The sequence below is a fragment of the Cryptomeria japonica genome, chromosome 11 (genome assembly GCF_030272615.1).
Source record: "Cryptomeria japonica chromosome 11, Sugi_1.0, whole genome shotgun sequence".
Lineage (NCBI taxonomy): Eukaryota > Viridiplantae > Streptophyta > Pinopsida > Cupressales > Cupressaceae > Cryptomeria > Cryptomeria japonica.
In genome coordinates, this window is record NC_081415.1 from 503035297 (window position 1) to 503049951 (window position 14655).

Here is a 14655-nt window from a genome sequence, read left to right on the forward strand (position 1 = left end):
TCCCTAAGGAGCTAGTAGATAAATATGCAGCTACTATCTGCTTCATGGTGTTTAAAGACTAGTGCCGTATGGAGGTAGTAGAGCGTAGAGCAGTATAGATAATGCCAATGGGTTATGAGATAGATGCTTAAACTCTTGAAATTTATGCTCAACACCTTTTGAGCAAACTGGTTAACCCTTCTGAAGAAAAATTTGGCACTTTCAAGGAAAAAGATATGGAGTTACAAAAGAAGTTCACTCAATTGAAAAGAAAGAGAAAAGTAACTAAAATGGCAGAGGCAGTGATCGAGCAGATGGGCTTTAGCAAAGAAGCTATTAAAAAGGCTAAGGAGAAAGCAGAGATTGAATCTAAGAAGCCTAAGATAGAACCAGTTCCCTCCCAAACAAAGCCTAAGGAGACTAAGTCTTCTCCCACTCCGGTGAAATCATCTATAGCTCAAAGCTCATCTAGAAAAGGAGTGTTGAAGCAGAAGAAGAAGCAGAAGCCTAAACAAACTTATGTAGTTGTACCTCTTGTTTCTTCTGAGATAGAGTCAGATGAGGAAGCAGAGAAAGCTAAGAAGAAAGGAGAATTTGTCAAGGTGATTAGGAAACCATAATCCGGTGGTGTTCATTTGAGTAAGAAAACACAATTTGAACTCTCTCTAACCGACAAATCTAAAAGGGGAAGAAGGCTAAGAACATAATTTGATAAGGACCTTGAATCTGATAAGGTGGAAGGTAAATATACCTTTATTCCTCCATTAACTACAAAAGAACTAATTGATGAAATAGTTAAGGATGGTAATCTTAAGAATATCAGTGTATACTATGATGAATTTGATAAGAATGAGAAAAGGGAATTTGAGGAAGTTGTTGTGTTGCATTTGCATAACTTCAGCAAGTCATTAATTGAGTTAGAATGTAGCATTCTGAAATATTTGTATAATATTCTTGATGCTAGGAGGCTAATGGCAAGAAATATTAGATAAGGAAATGAAAGAGAGTGAATTGATAAATATCAGTGCTTGCATATCTCAAGAAGAAGTTGATAATCTCATGGAGTAGGTAAACCAAAAGGAATTCAGAAGCAAAGATAGAGTAAACAGGCTCATGGTTGGCAGGGTTAAAGAAGTAAGAAAAGAGACTGAAGAAATATGGAAAAGGTTCCTAAAGGACAAATGATTGTCAATCAATCCTAAGTATGATGATGAACCTCTGAAGGAAGACACTTTACATCTAGAAGACCAGGGCAATGTAACCCTTGATGCAGCAAACGGTCAAAATCCTCTAATTAATCATCGGAAGATGGTGGAAATGAAAGGTGAAGTGGCCCAGGAGACACCTAAAGATGTTACTGCACCAAGTGGTGACACTGGTGCATAGGATGAAGAAAAGGATAAAGTAGGAAAGGTTACAGAAAGAGAAGACGTGGATAAGGATAAAGTACATGATAAGGAAGAAGAGATCGATAAGGGAAAGCACAAAACTAACAATGTCTCGGTAATCATGGAAATTAACACTCCAAGGGATAAAGGGAAAAGAGTTCTCCCACAGATCTCCATTAATTTTGATAAACCTATTGACATTGAGTAGATGTCCCCAGCAGAAAGGATAATGGTAGTTGCAGCAGTCCAGGCTAAAGCTAGTCAAGACTTGGTCAAATCTGAAATTGAGGACAAGAAGTTGATTGAGATGTCTATGAGTGTTCTACAAAAGGTGGTACCAAAAAATGCAACTAGATCCAAATTCCAACCCTTTTGGTAATCTCTTGCAATTAATCAATAACATCAATGCCAATTTTGAATCATTGGAAAAGGAAACCACCAAGAAAGTATTGGACAGATTTAAAGATGTGTGTTTGCAGACCTTCTGGAAGATGATTGAAGATGACAAAGTTAGGTTGAACAAAGGACTGTAGACTATCTCTAAGGCATTGAGTGAAGGTGGGAAGATATACAAGTCATGTCTTACGCTGCCAAAGTTCACCTCAGATATAGATAAGTAGATAGGTACATTTGCCAGGGAAAACTTGACAGTATAGCTAACTCATTTGATTCAAATGTTGCCCTTGCCACCAATATAGAAGGTTAGGTGATGGCTCTTACTGATCAAATCTTAAGCCCTAATTCAGAAAGGGAGATAATTCTAAGTTGAGTTGGTTAACTCTAGAACCTTATTGCTCCTCGGATGGACACCATGTTGAGAAATAAAGTTGATTGTTTGAAGACAATGGCATAGCCTATTCTATTTGAATTCAAAGATGCAGAGATATATGCCTATGTTTTCAATGCCTTCATTACAGTTTTGGACAACTTGAAGAATGGATGGGATACCCACTTAGGATTTTTGAAGACCATTTTTGCAGATATCTTCAATTATGTATAGAATATCTGGTATAACCCTTATATAAAAGTTCTTGAGAAACACCCCATCTTTGGCATTGTTGTCAAAGGGGGAGACTAGAGTAAAAAATCTGCAGAGAAGGATAAATTTTTTTAGGTTGATACGGGTTTTTAAGATTTTGATCTAGAGGGGAGCCTTAGAAATTTTGATTTGGTGTACAGGTTTCAACACTTAGTCATTTTGCACGAATGGTGCCATCAATGCCAAAGGGGGAGATTGTTGGCAATTGAAACTCATCCGGTGAATCCTAATGCATGGATAATGTATTAGGGTTGTCATTGATGGAAACTCTCCTTGGAAATCCTATCCAACAGTCATGGTTTTTTGATATTCGGAAGAAGTGATCTAGTAATCTGTCTTCGGCATCCCAGGATAACCAGAGCACTTTTGGTCCGTAATCATTGTGGTGATTGCGGTGGTTAGATTCATGCATGGGATGATAGGGCCGATATATAAAAAATCATTTGGACGCTATTTGGTTGATCTGCATATGTTTTGGTGATCCAGTCTGAACCGACACCTGGTTAAATGTTACATTACATATTGTGCTTGGTCGACTTAATGAATGTTTATTTTGTGGCTGTGGATATATATGACCAATGTAGAAGATCTTTTTCGGTGATGATATGAGTGATTTGTGATCAAGAAACCTTTTTGATACATTTTCACATGCACATTCTTGATCTAGTACCTGACTGAGAAGCAAAACAGAGAAGAGTTGCAGAGGTATTACAGTCAGATTTCTTGTACTTAACTGGAACTCATTCAGGCTTTGTTTTATGCTATCTTGAAGTTCAATCTTTGTAGTTATCGTTATATTTGATCTCTAAGTTAGTGAGACTTCTATATTTTAATTGAACGTTTGGTTCTAGGAAGTGTGCCCGAATGCAAGTGCATTCCCCTTGTGTAATATTTATGTACTCCTGATCATAGTATATGAATATTGTGGGTTCCAATCCCACCATGGTTTTTCCTTTTCTGGTTTTCCACGTAAAAATTATGGTGTTATGGTTTTTTGGTTGATTATCTTATGTTTTTGCATTTTTATTTCCTTCGTTTGCTTTCGATGGTCTGACTATAAGTTTGAAATTTTATTTCCTTCCTTCTTTTAGGGGTGGGATTTTTGGCCTTAGGAGTGGGGCCAGGTTCCTCAGAAGACTCACTATCAGAGGATTAAACAACAATTTTCCTGACATCTCTCTTCCTCTTAGGTTTCGCAGCTTCTTGTTGAGGTGAACTTGGATCTCCAACTTGGGGATTTATAGCAGCAACAAGAGGGTTCTGCTCCTCTGCAGCCTTATCGACAATGGCTTGGACAGGCAGAACGATTACTAGAGGAATGGCATGGGTGAGTTGGGTAAAGTTCATTTTAGATTGGGAAGCCTCTTGGGATGCAGCAAGGATGCTTTCTCAATTGGGGATATCATTGATAAGTATAGAACATAAAACTCTAAATAGAAAAGTCTTTCCCTCTAAACCTAGGGCACGAGCTACTAAATTTACAGACAAATACTCCTAAGATTTCCTATGAAAGCATAGAGAAGGATATGCAAGCTTGAATTACCACTTTAAACGCAAATGGGTGTTGTTGAAAGCTCTAGAAATGCTCTTGATTGTTTTAGTTTCTTTGGCTCGCTTCTTCTCTCTTTCCTTCGCTCTTTGATCGTAGGGTGAAGAGAGAATGCACTTTGAATTTTAACTTTATTTCTCATAAATGGATCATCATTACTTCATACGTGCAAGCTTTGGCAAGTTGGTGGCCTTTGAGATTCAAATGTGACTATTGATCTTTAGATGGATGGCTCTGATTTCGCGTTGACGCCCTTGAATGCTGACATGGCTCCCTCCTTTAATTGCTCCACCACATTTGATTACTCATGTTTTTAATTTAGCCATCCTTGTGAAAAGTTGACCCATGCGGGATATCAGGGTCCTTATATTTCCTTGTGATTTGGTATCCCACATGGTCCTCAATGTATCCTTTACCTTGTCATGGGATAGTGGGAATCACCATTCCCTTGCTACCTTAGCATCCCACAATTGTTAGGATAACTAGTGGACAATAGAGAGGGGGGGTGAATCAATTGTCAACATATTATAAAAATTTAAGCACAAAAAACCTTTTACAGGAATTCATAAACCAAATACTGGAATAGCAGATATAACAATTAAGCACAAACATAAATCACAGAACAGTTACCAACCATCCATAGCACATAACATCGAGATTTGTACGTGGAAAACCCTATAAGGGGAAAAACCATGGTGGGAAGCCTACCCACATTCAAATAATGCTTATGCAGTAATTATATGATTACAATAAGAGGGGTCTGCACATGTAGGAAGGCCAACACCCTAGAGCACACTACTCATCACAAAAAGAGCCTCGCTGACTACAAAAGAAATCCATACTACAATCCGGAAACATGAATGAACTGCAAGAATAACATCTCCTATACCTAAGTACAATTCAAGTTAAGCTCAATACCAGAGGTCTTAAACCTCTTTCACAAACCCAATTCGATCACCTATTATCGACCAAAACCTTTGCATATGATTATAACTTTGTTTGCACACAGATAATCCCATACAACGATCTACAAAGAGATCTTACATCATATTTATACTAGTATGGACCCTAAACAATTAGGTCGGCCACCTAAAAGATAAAAAAATAAATTTGTTACATAATCCTACAAACAAATGATAAACCAAGTTGTCCTAAGACCGAAACAACGTAAACTAAGCAATGAATCCAGTCGGTGACGCATCGGGAGCATCAACTAACACATTACATAAACCGGTCCATAACCTAACAGAATAACATTGGACCCAAAATAGGTCACCATAAGCTAAATGAAACATCACGAATAACTAGAATATGAACATGATAGCCATCAGCATCCTGATAACCTTCTAGAAGCTGCACCAATGCCACTTATCTGATTCACCAAAAGATCTTCAACAAAGCTCTGTCGGTAAAACCCATACCGATAACCAAAAGGCTTACTAAAACAAATGATACCATTCAGATCATCAAATCCTGAACCAACTGAATGTGATACGCATCAGGAACACATGAATAACCAATCCAAACCAATTCCAATAGTCGGACCAAACCGGAGACAAATCTCCAGATCAACATCAAGGACCAACCACTCTACTGGAATTCGGTAGAGAACAAAAAAAATAGTGTTGACATCAGTGATAAACATCAATGCAACACATAATCAATTCCTCCAAATTGCCAACAATCTCCCCCTTTGGCATTGATGGCAACACTAGATGTGAAAAACATCCAAGTGCCAAGAAATTTCAAACAAGTCTCCCCTAAAGGAATACATCCAACAATCTCCCCAAAATGATATGACAATGACGTTATGAACTAATAGACCAAACTCTCCTTGTGAATGATATCCCTGTTAAGCTCTATTTTTCACATAAATATCTCTCCCCCTTTGACATCAATGCCAAAAATCTGACATAAACATCAAAGAAAAATCATAAAACCTCTGAACCACACAGCTGACTACTCCCCCTGAGTAGTAGCACCACCACATCAATCCAAAATGAATGATAATTCTGGTAATGCATGTTGGATTGATGCCAATCAGCATCACTCAAGTCTCTATCGAAGGGGCGAAAATTCCCAATATGTCTCTGAACTACTCAAATGATTCCTTAGGCAAAGGTTTAGTCAAGATATTTGCAATCTGCTCTTTAGTGTTCACATAAACCATTCTGACTTCATTTGCTTCCACCTTCTCCTTCAAAAAATTATTCTTGATAGAAATGTGTTTTTTCTTAGAATTAAATACCGGATTCTTTGATATGGTAATAGTAGCAGAGTTATCATAGTAAATAACTACCAATTCATTGCAATCTACCCTTATATCCTTCAACATTTTCTTCATCCATAGATATTGTGTACAATTAGTACCAACAACAACATACTCAACTTCAACAATAGATAAAGAAGTACATGATTTTTTCTTGTTGATCCATGAAACAAGTTTCTTTCCAAGAAAAAAAGCTCCACCAGATGTGCTCTTCAGGTCATCAACATCTCTAGCCCAATCAGCATTTGTATATGCACATAGTGTAAAGTCATCATTTTTAGGATACCACAATCCATACTCAATTTTTCCTTGCAAATACCTAAAAATCCTTTTCACCACACTCTCATGATTCTCTCTAGGATCACTTTGATATCTTGATACAATACAAATTGCATTCATTATATCCTGTATAGTCTAAGTTAGATATAACAAACCTCCAATCATAGATTTATACATTGTAGGATTTATCAGAGTTGATGCGTCATTCTTTGTCAATTTTTTACTTGTAACCATAGGGGTACCAACCGGTTTATAATTTTCCATACCAAATTTCTTCAACAACTCTCTAGCATACTTAGTTTGATTGATGAAAATACCTTTATCGGTTTGATTAATCTACAAACCTAGGAAAAATTTCATCTCTCCAATCATAGACATCTCAAATTCATTCTTCATATTATCAGAGAATTCCATACATAACTTATCCTCACATCCAAATATGATATCATCAACAAAGACTTCAACAATCAATATGTCATCATGAGTGATCTTGTAATATAAGTTATTGTTAGCATTACCTTTAGTGAAACCAAGCTTCAAAATATATTTATCCAATCTAGCATACCAAGCTCTAGGGCCTTGTTTCAATCCATATAAAGCTTTCCTTAACCTATAACCCATGGTTTTGTCATCTTAAAGTGAAAATCCATCAATTTGCTCAATGCAAACTTCATCTTCAAGATCTCCATTCAAAAATGCACACTTAACATCCATCTGATAAACCTTGTATTTCTTTTGGGCAGCATAAGCAAGAAATAATCTCACAGCTTCAATCCTAGCTCTCAAATCAAAAGTCTCATCCTAATCAATTCCTTCCTTCTGACAATATCCTTTACATACTAATATAGCCTTATTCCTCACAACTTATCCATCCTCATTCAATTTATTCCTAAAAACCCGTTTAGTTCCAATAACATTCTTATTTTTAGATTGAGAAACTAAAGTCCATGTTTTGTTATTTTCTATTTGATCTAATTCCTCTTCCATATCTTTCATCCAACATTCATCTTTACAAGATTCAATAACTGATGTCGGTTCAATTTGAAAAATTAAGCATACCTCATCAGCTGCCAAACTTCTTCTTGTCATTACTCCTTTGTTCTTGTCTCCAATGATCTAATCTTCTGAATGATTTAACCTTACATACCTAGGAGTCTTCTAACTTTTTGTTCCTCTACTCTGATCTTCAGTTACTATTGAATTTTTTGATATTGCTGGGGTAACTGGTTCAACATTATGTTTTGGTATAGGTGCTACCGGTTCAGTTATGATCATATCCACTTTTGGTTCTCTCTCATAAGTTCTAATTTGACCTTTTTACAACTCATCCACCTTGACATTACCACTCTCCACAATTCTCTGCAATCTTTTATTATAACATTTATATTCTTTGCTTTCATTAGAATAACCAAGAAATATCCCTTCATCACATCTAGGATCAAACTTTCCAATGGAATCATCTCTTTTGACATAGCATTTACTACAAAAGATTTTGAAATACTTAACTGTAGGTGTATGACAAACCATAACTCATAAGGTGTCTTATCGGTGCCTCCTTTGATATGAACTCTGTTAAATGTGTATATCATCATGCTCACAGCTTCTCTCTAGTAGATTTGAGGTTTATTAGCTTCCATTATCATAGTTCTAGTCACATTCAAGATAGTTATGTTCTTTCTTTCCACAACAATATTCTATTAAGGTCTCTGGGGTGCAGACAACTATCTCCTTATCCCATGATTCTCACAATAACTATTAAACTCACTGGATGTGGATTCACCACCCTGATTGGACCTTAAGCTTACAATATTCAATCCTGTCTTTCTCTCAACTTTAGCTTTAAATATCTTAAAATTTTCAAAAGCTTCAAATTTCTCCCTTAGAAAAGTAACCCACATCATTCTAGAATAGTCATCAACGATTAGCATAAAATATCTATCACCCTAAAAACTTTTTATTCTAGTAGGACCACACAAATCAGTATGAATAAGATCAAGAACATTATTAGATTTGTCTTCTATACTCTTAAAAGAAGTTCTGACATGCTTTCCCATTTAACATTCCTTACATACTGGATTATAAGGCTTCACAATCTTAGGTATATCTCTAACAGCCTTAGTTGAATTGATCTTTACAATGCAATCAAAATTCACATGACACAACCTATTATGTCATAGCCAACTCTCATCAACATGTGCAATCATACATGTCTTCTCACTGGAGTTCAAATGAAAGATGTTACCTTTAGTCTGAGTACCGATTGCAATCTCCAAACTAGATCTTTTGATAATTTTGCATTTTCCATCCTTGAACTATAATTGAAATCCCTTATCCACCAATTGTCCCACACTCAAAATATTATGCCTTAAACCTTCAACATAATAAACATTATCAATGTCATGCTTACCATCCAATGATATAGTTCCTCTTCCTCTGATCATACATGTTTTATCATCTCCAAATCTAACCAGACCACCATCAAATTCTTGCAAAGATACAAACTTCCTTTTATCTCAAGTCATATGATGTGAACATCCACTATCTATCACCCATTCATCCTTGTCTTCAATTTTAGCAGCAAGGGCCTTTTCCTCATTTTGACAGGTGTCGAAGCATCTTCCTTGATAGCTAAAAATACCCATTCTTTTCCACTGTCGGATCCACTACCTGAATCTTGTGCCAGTTCATCATTAGAATTAGTCACACCTTCCTCATCTACATAGTAACATGATTTGTCTGTGTTCCTCTTGTACTAGTGCTTGTTCTGATAATCATGGTTAGGCCTAAAGGATCTTCTAGCTTTCTCCTCAAATCTTGAATTCCTTTCAAGACATCTAGATGAAAAATGACCTATCTAATTACATGCAAAACATTTAAAAGGTGATTTCCCTTCATACTTACTTCCTATCGGACCTTTAGGTACTCTTCTAGAAAATAGGGCTTCAAGTTGCTCAAACTCATCATCTTCTTTCTTCATTTCTTTGAGTTCCTTCGCATATAAATCTTTCCAATCACTCTTGTCGGTTGATGATGCAAATGTATGAAAAGCAGATTCAGTCTGTGCAGCTCCTTTAGGACCAAATTCTTCAAGATCAAAAGAAGATAACTTTCCAACCAAAGTATCCTTGATAACATAAGTGTTAGCTATTGTTCTCAGCTCATTAGTTGCAATAGCCTTCATCTTGTAAGCCGGTGGAAAATATCTCAATACTTTAGAAACAATCTCATCTTTGCTCAGAGATCCACCACAACACTGAATTCCCATAACAATCTCATTAACTATTTCTATAAAAGCAGTAATCCTTTCATCTTCTTCCATTTTCAAGTTCTCATACCTCACTCAGTAACCATCAAGTTTTGCAATTTTAATAGTAGGGTCACCTTCATTTAGAGCCTCCAACTTATCCCATATAGCCTTCACAGATGATTGGTCAGTTAATCCCATAATTTGTTGATCAGAAAATGCACTCAAGAGTGCTTCTCTATCTCTACAATCATTTTCAATGTCCTTATCCAAGTTTGTCAGAAGAGAATTGCCAGATGCCAAATTATGAGGAGTATAGCCTTTCTCTGTGATCTCCCAAATCTCTTTCCCAATACATCTCAAATGAGTCTCCATCTAGATCTTCCATACCCTGTAATTTGTCAGATCAAGCTTAGGGGTTTCTCTTCGAAAAACAGATGCAGTTGAATTATTAGTTTCCATAGCATCTTCCTCAAGCGGTTAAGCTTCTGCAAAGAGGACTAAGCTCTAATACTAATTGTTAGGATAACCAGTGGAAAACTGAGAGGGGGGTGTGAATTAGTTGTCAAAATGTTATAAAACTTTAAGCACACAAAACCTTTTATCGGAATGCATAAACCAATTACCAGAATAGTAGATATAACAATTAAGCACAAACATAAATCACAGAATAATTACCAACCATCCATAACACATAACACCAAGATTTGTACATGGAAAACCTGGTAAGGGGAAAAACCATGGTGGGAAGCCTACCCACAGTTAAATAATACTTTTGCAGTAAGTATGTGATTAAAATGAGAGTGACCTACACATGCAGGAAGGACAACAGCCTAGAGTGCACTGCTCATCACAAAAGGAGCCTCGCTAACTACAAAAAAATCCAGACTACAATCCGGAAAGATGAATGAATTGCAAGAATAGCATCTCCTATGCTTGAGTATAGTTCTGGTTAAGCTCAATACCAAAGGTCTTAAACCTCTTTCACAAACCCAATTCGATCACCTATGATCAACCAAAACCTCTGCATGTGATTACAACTTTGTTCGCACACATATAATCCCATACCACGATCAAAGAGATCTTACATCATATTTATACCAACCCGGGACCTAAACAATTAGGTCAGCCACCTAAAAGATAATACAATAAATCTATTACATAATCCCACAAACCAATGATAACCCAAGTCGACCTAAGACCGAAACAATACAAACCAAACAATAAATCCAACTAGTGACACTTCTGGAGCATCAACCAACATGTTACATAAACCAGTCCATAGCCTAACATAATAACACCAAACCCAAAATAGACCTCCATAAGCCAGATGAAACATCATGGACAACTGGAACACAAACATGATAACCATCAACATCCTGATAACCTTCTAGAAGCCGCACCAACACCACTTATCGTATTCACCAAGAGATTTCCAACAAAGCTCTGTCAGTAAAACCCTTATTGGTAACCAAAAGGCTCACTAGAAAAAATGATAGCATCTGGATCATCAAATCCCAAACCAACTGAATGTGATAAACATCAAGAACACATGAATAACCAATCCAAACTAGTTCCAAAAGTCAGACCAAATGGGAGACAAATCTCCAAATCAACATCAAGGACCAACCACTCTACCAAAAGCCAATAGACAACAAAACAACTAGTGTTGACATCAATGACAAACATCAATGCAACACATAATCAATTCCTCTAAATTGCCAACAAAAACACCATATGTCTATCACTACACACCCCGCAGGATAGCAAGGCCTCATTGTTGCTCAATATTTTATTACCCCATAGTGCCCCCTTCTTATCTCCTAGATACCTGCGGGATGGCAGGGAAAGCAAAATACTTCACCCCGCAATCCCGCACTGCATTCCTTGGTCATCTTTTAATCCTATGGGAAACTTTCTCTAAGGCACTCAACCCTTTCTCACTATCCCACAATGCATACTTCTCTTGCTTTCTTCCTTCCCACATGGTGGGGTCTCATAAATCAGTGTTCACTTTGTCACCCCGCAGTACCCTTTCCAAGTGATTAGTTCACCCACAGGATAGCAGGGATAACAAAAAATCTTATCTCGCTATCTCATACAGTATGAAACCAACATACTACATGCTTCCTTTGTCGCTTCCAATCCTTTTACCCTTGCAGGATGGCGGGGTCACATTTCCCCATGTGCCACAGTCATCCCACAAGGTCATCATTCCATCGCTTTTGTCATTGCGGGGTGGTAGGGTCATCATTTTATCCCTTTTGTAACCTCTCTAATGTCCCACACTAGCTTACCCTTTTGAATCCACGGGGCCCTTTGTATTGTATCCCACTACCCTGCAGTGGGACTTCCCTTGTTAATAACACTTCACGACGTAACAGAGCTTTACTTTCTTTAGTTTGGGCTGCTATCCCACAATGCATCTCCTGCCCTTTGGTACCACCTGTAGGGGCACACTCTTCTGGCTCTGAATCATATACTACACCGCTTAGCTAGTCTCATCGAACACTCTGTGGGGTAAAACAAAATCCTTTGTTACACAAGCTTCCGCTATCATGTAGTCCCTAAAAACTAACAACAAATGACTTGCGGAGTAGCAACCAAGGGCTTCCAGACACACCTCCCACTATCCTGGACTGAATAGGGACACAAGGGAAAACCTTAAGTGAAAATATTTAGCATGTGGTCACCTATTTAGGGGTAAAGGGGGTCATAGCATGGGTGTGCCTAGGATATTAGAACCATAGGACATGCGATTTTTGCAATACTTAGGATCACATAAAAAATTTAAAGAAATTGTTCTGAATGGTAACTCCTAACGTGCATGGCTAGTAAACGAATGACTAGTGACCCTCTCAGGGATAACTTAAAATGCAGACACTGGCTTCTCATGGTCAACGAAGGATTATAACAGGGCCAAGGGTAAAAAATGCAGACTGCTTATAAAATACAAGAACCCTTAAAACCCTAGCATTGAAAACAATTTTTTGGCAACACAGAGGATATGAAAGCAACCAGATTTACCAATCCCAACAACAGCAATGCCAAAGACAAATGCAAATCATGCATCTCTCCCTCTAAGAAGGACAATCTCTCCCCCTTATGATAAACTCACCAATCTGAACAACTGAAACACACACCAACTAATCCCCCGGAGAAGCAGCACCAACTCATCAATCAAGATAATAGAATAAGACAATGAAGTCCACCGGATCGATGCAACACGATGCATCTAGTTCATAGCAAGAGGGGAAATCACCCCTAACATCTCTCTCAAATAGACAAATGTTTTCATGAGAAAAGGCTTAGTGGAGGTTTTGCAATCTATTCCTTTGTAGACGCATACTCCAATCTGACTTCCTTATCACTGACTTTCTCTCTCAGAAAATGAAACTTGATTGATATATGTTTTGTCTTAGAATAAAACACTGGATTCTTAGAAATATTGATAGCACTAGAATTATCACAATATATAATAGTGGGCTCATTATAAACAACTCCAATATCTTTCAACATCTTCTTCATCCAAACAACCTTAGTACAGTTGCTAGAAGCAGCAATGTATTCAACTTTAGCAGTAGATAAAGAAATAGCATCTTGTTTCTTACTTGTCCAAGCAACCAGCTTGTTTCCCAAAAAGAAGGCTCAACCGGTAGTGCTTTTGAAGTCATCAACATCACCTGACTAATCAACACCAATAAAAGCATTTAGAGTGAAATCATCATCATTCAGATACCACAAACCATAATCAACTATTCCCTTCAAGTATTTGAATATCCTCTTCACAGGAGTAACATGACTTTCCTTCGGATTGGCTTGAAATCTAGCAAAAAGGCAAACAACATTCATAATTTCAAGTCTAGTCTATGTCAAATGAAGCAGTCCACCAATCAGAGATCTATACAAAGTCTGGTTAGCCTTCAAAAATTCATCATCTTTTGTCAACTTGCACCCAGTCAACATAGGAGTTCCAATAGGTTTGGAATCACCTAACCCAAACTTCTTCAATAATTCCTTCACATAAATAGATTGAGATATGAAATGCCTTTGTCAATCTATGTAATTTGTAATCCCAGAAAAAACTTCATTTCTCCTATCATAGACATCTCAAATTCTTTTTTCATATCATCAGCAAATTTTTTACTCAAATCATCATCTCCTCCAAAAATAATGTCATCAAAAAAAACTTCAACAATCAAAATATTGTCATTTTCAATCTTGAAGTATAAATTACTATCAACAATACCTTTACAGAATCCCAACTTCATCGAATACATATCCAATCTAGCATACCAGGCTCTAAGGGTTTGTTTAAGTCCATACAATGCTTTCTTCAATCTGCACACCATGTCTTCTTCATCTGTCAATGAAAATCCATCTAGTTGCTCAATGCAAAATTCCTCTTCCAACTCACCATTCAAAAAGGTTGACTTCACATCCATTTGATATACCTTGAATTTGTTATGAGCAGCATATGCAAGAAATAGTCTAACAACTTCAATTCTAGCTACCGGAGCAAAAGTCTCCTCAAAGTCAATACCTTCCATTTGTGAATATCCCTTACATACCAGTCTTGCTTTGTTTCTAACAACTTCTCCATCTTCATTCATCTTATTATGGAATGCCCATTTAGTACCAATTATATTCTTGTCCTTATGATGCAGCCATAACCGTTAAAACCCTCAAAGAGAATCAACCAACTTATGCACCAAGAGTAACACAATGAAAGAAGCAAGAAAACATAACAAGATTACATAAATAGATCATATTATTTCTTTAGAACTTTCAGGATTCATTCAGCTATAATAATATAATCATCAAAGAACATCCAACAATCAACCGGTTACATGCAGAATATCAGCTAGATACAGTCCAACCGGGACTCTAAGAATCAACCAGTTCACA

At 37.0% G+C, this 14655-nt stretch overlaps 1 protein-coding gene across 1 annotated transcript in view; it reads left to right on the plus strand.

The window, feature by feature from the left end:
* The first annotated feature begins 269 nt into the window (after positions 1-269).
* Positions 270-14655, plus strand: part of LOC131860270 (uncharacterized) — a 31301-nt gene continuing 16915 nt past the window's right edge. Inside the window, exons 1-3 of the mRNA XM_059214654.1 lie at positions 270-581; positions 1366-1482; positions 1576-1698. Of these exons, the coding sequence (XP_059070637.1) occupies positions 270-581; positions 1366-1482; positions 1576-1698 (552 nt within the window). The remainder of the gene's footprint in view (positions 582-1365; positions 1483-1575; positions 1699-14655) is intronic.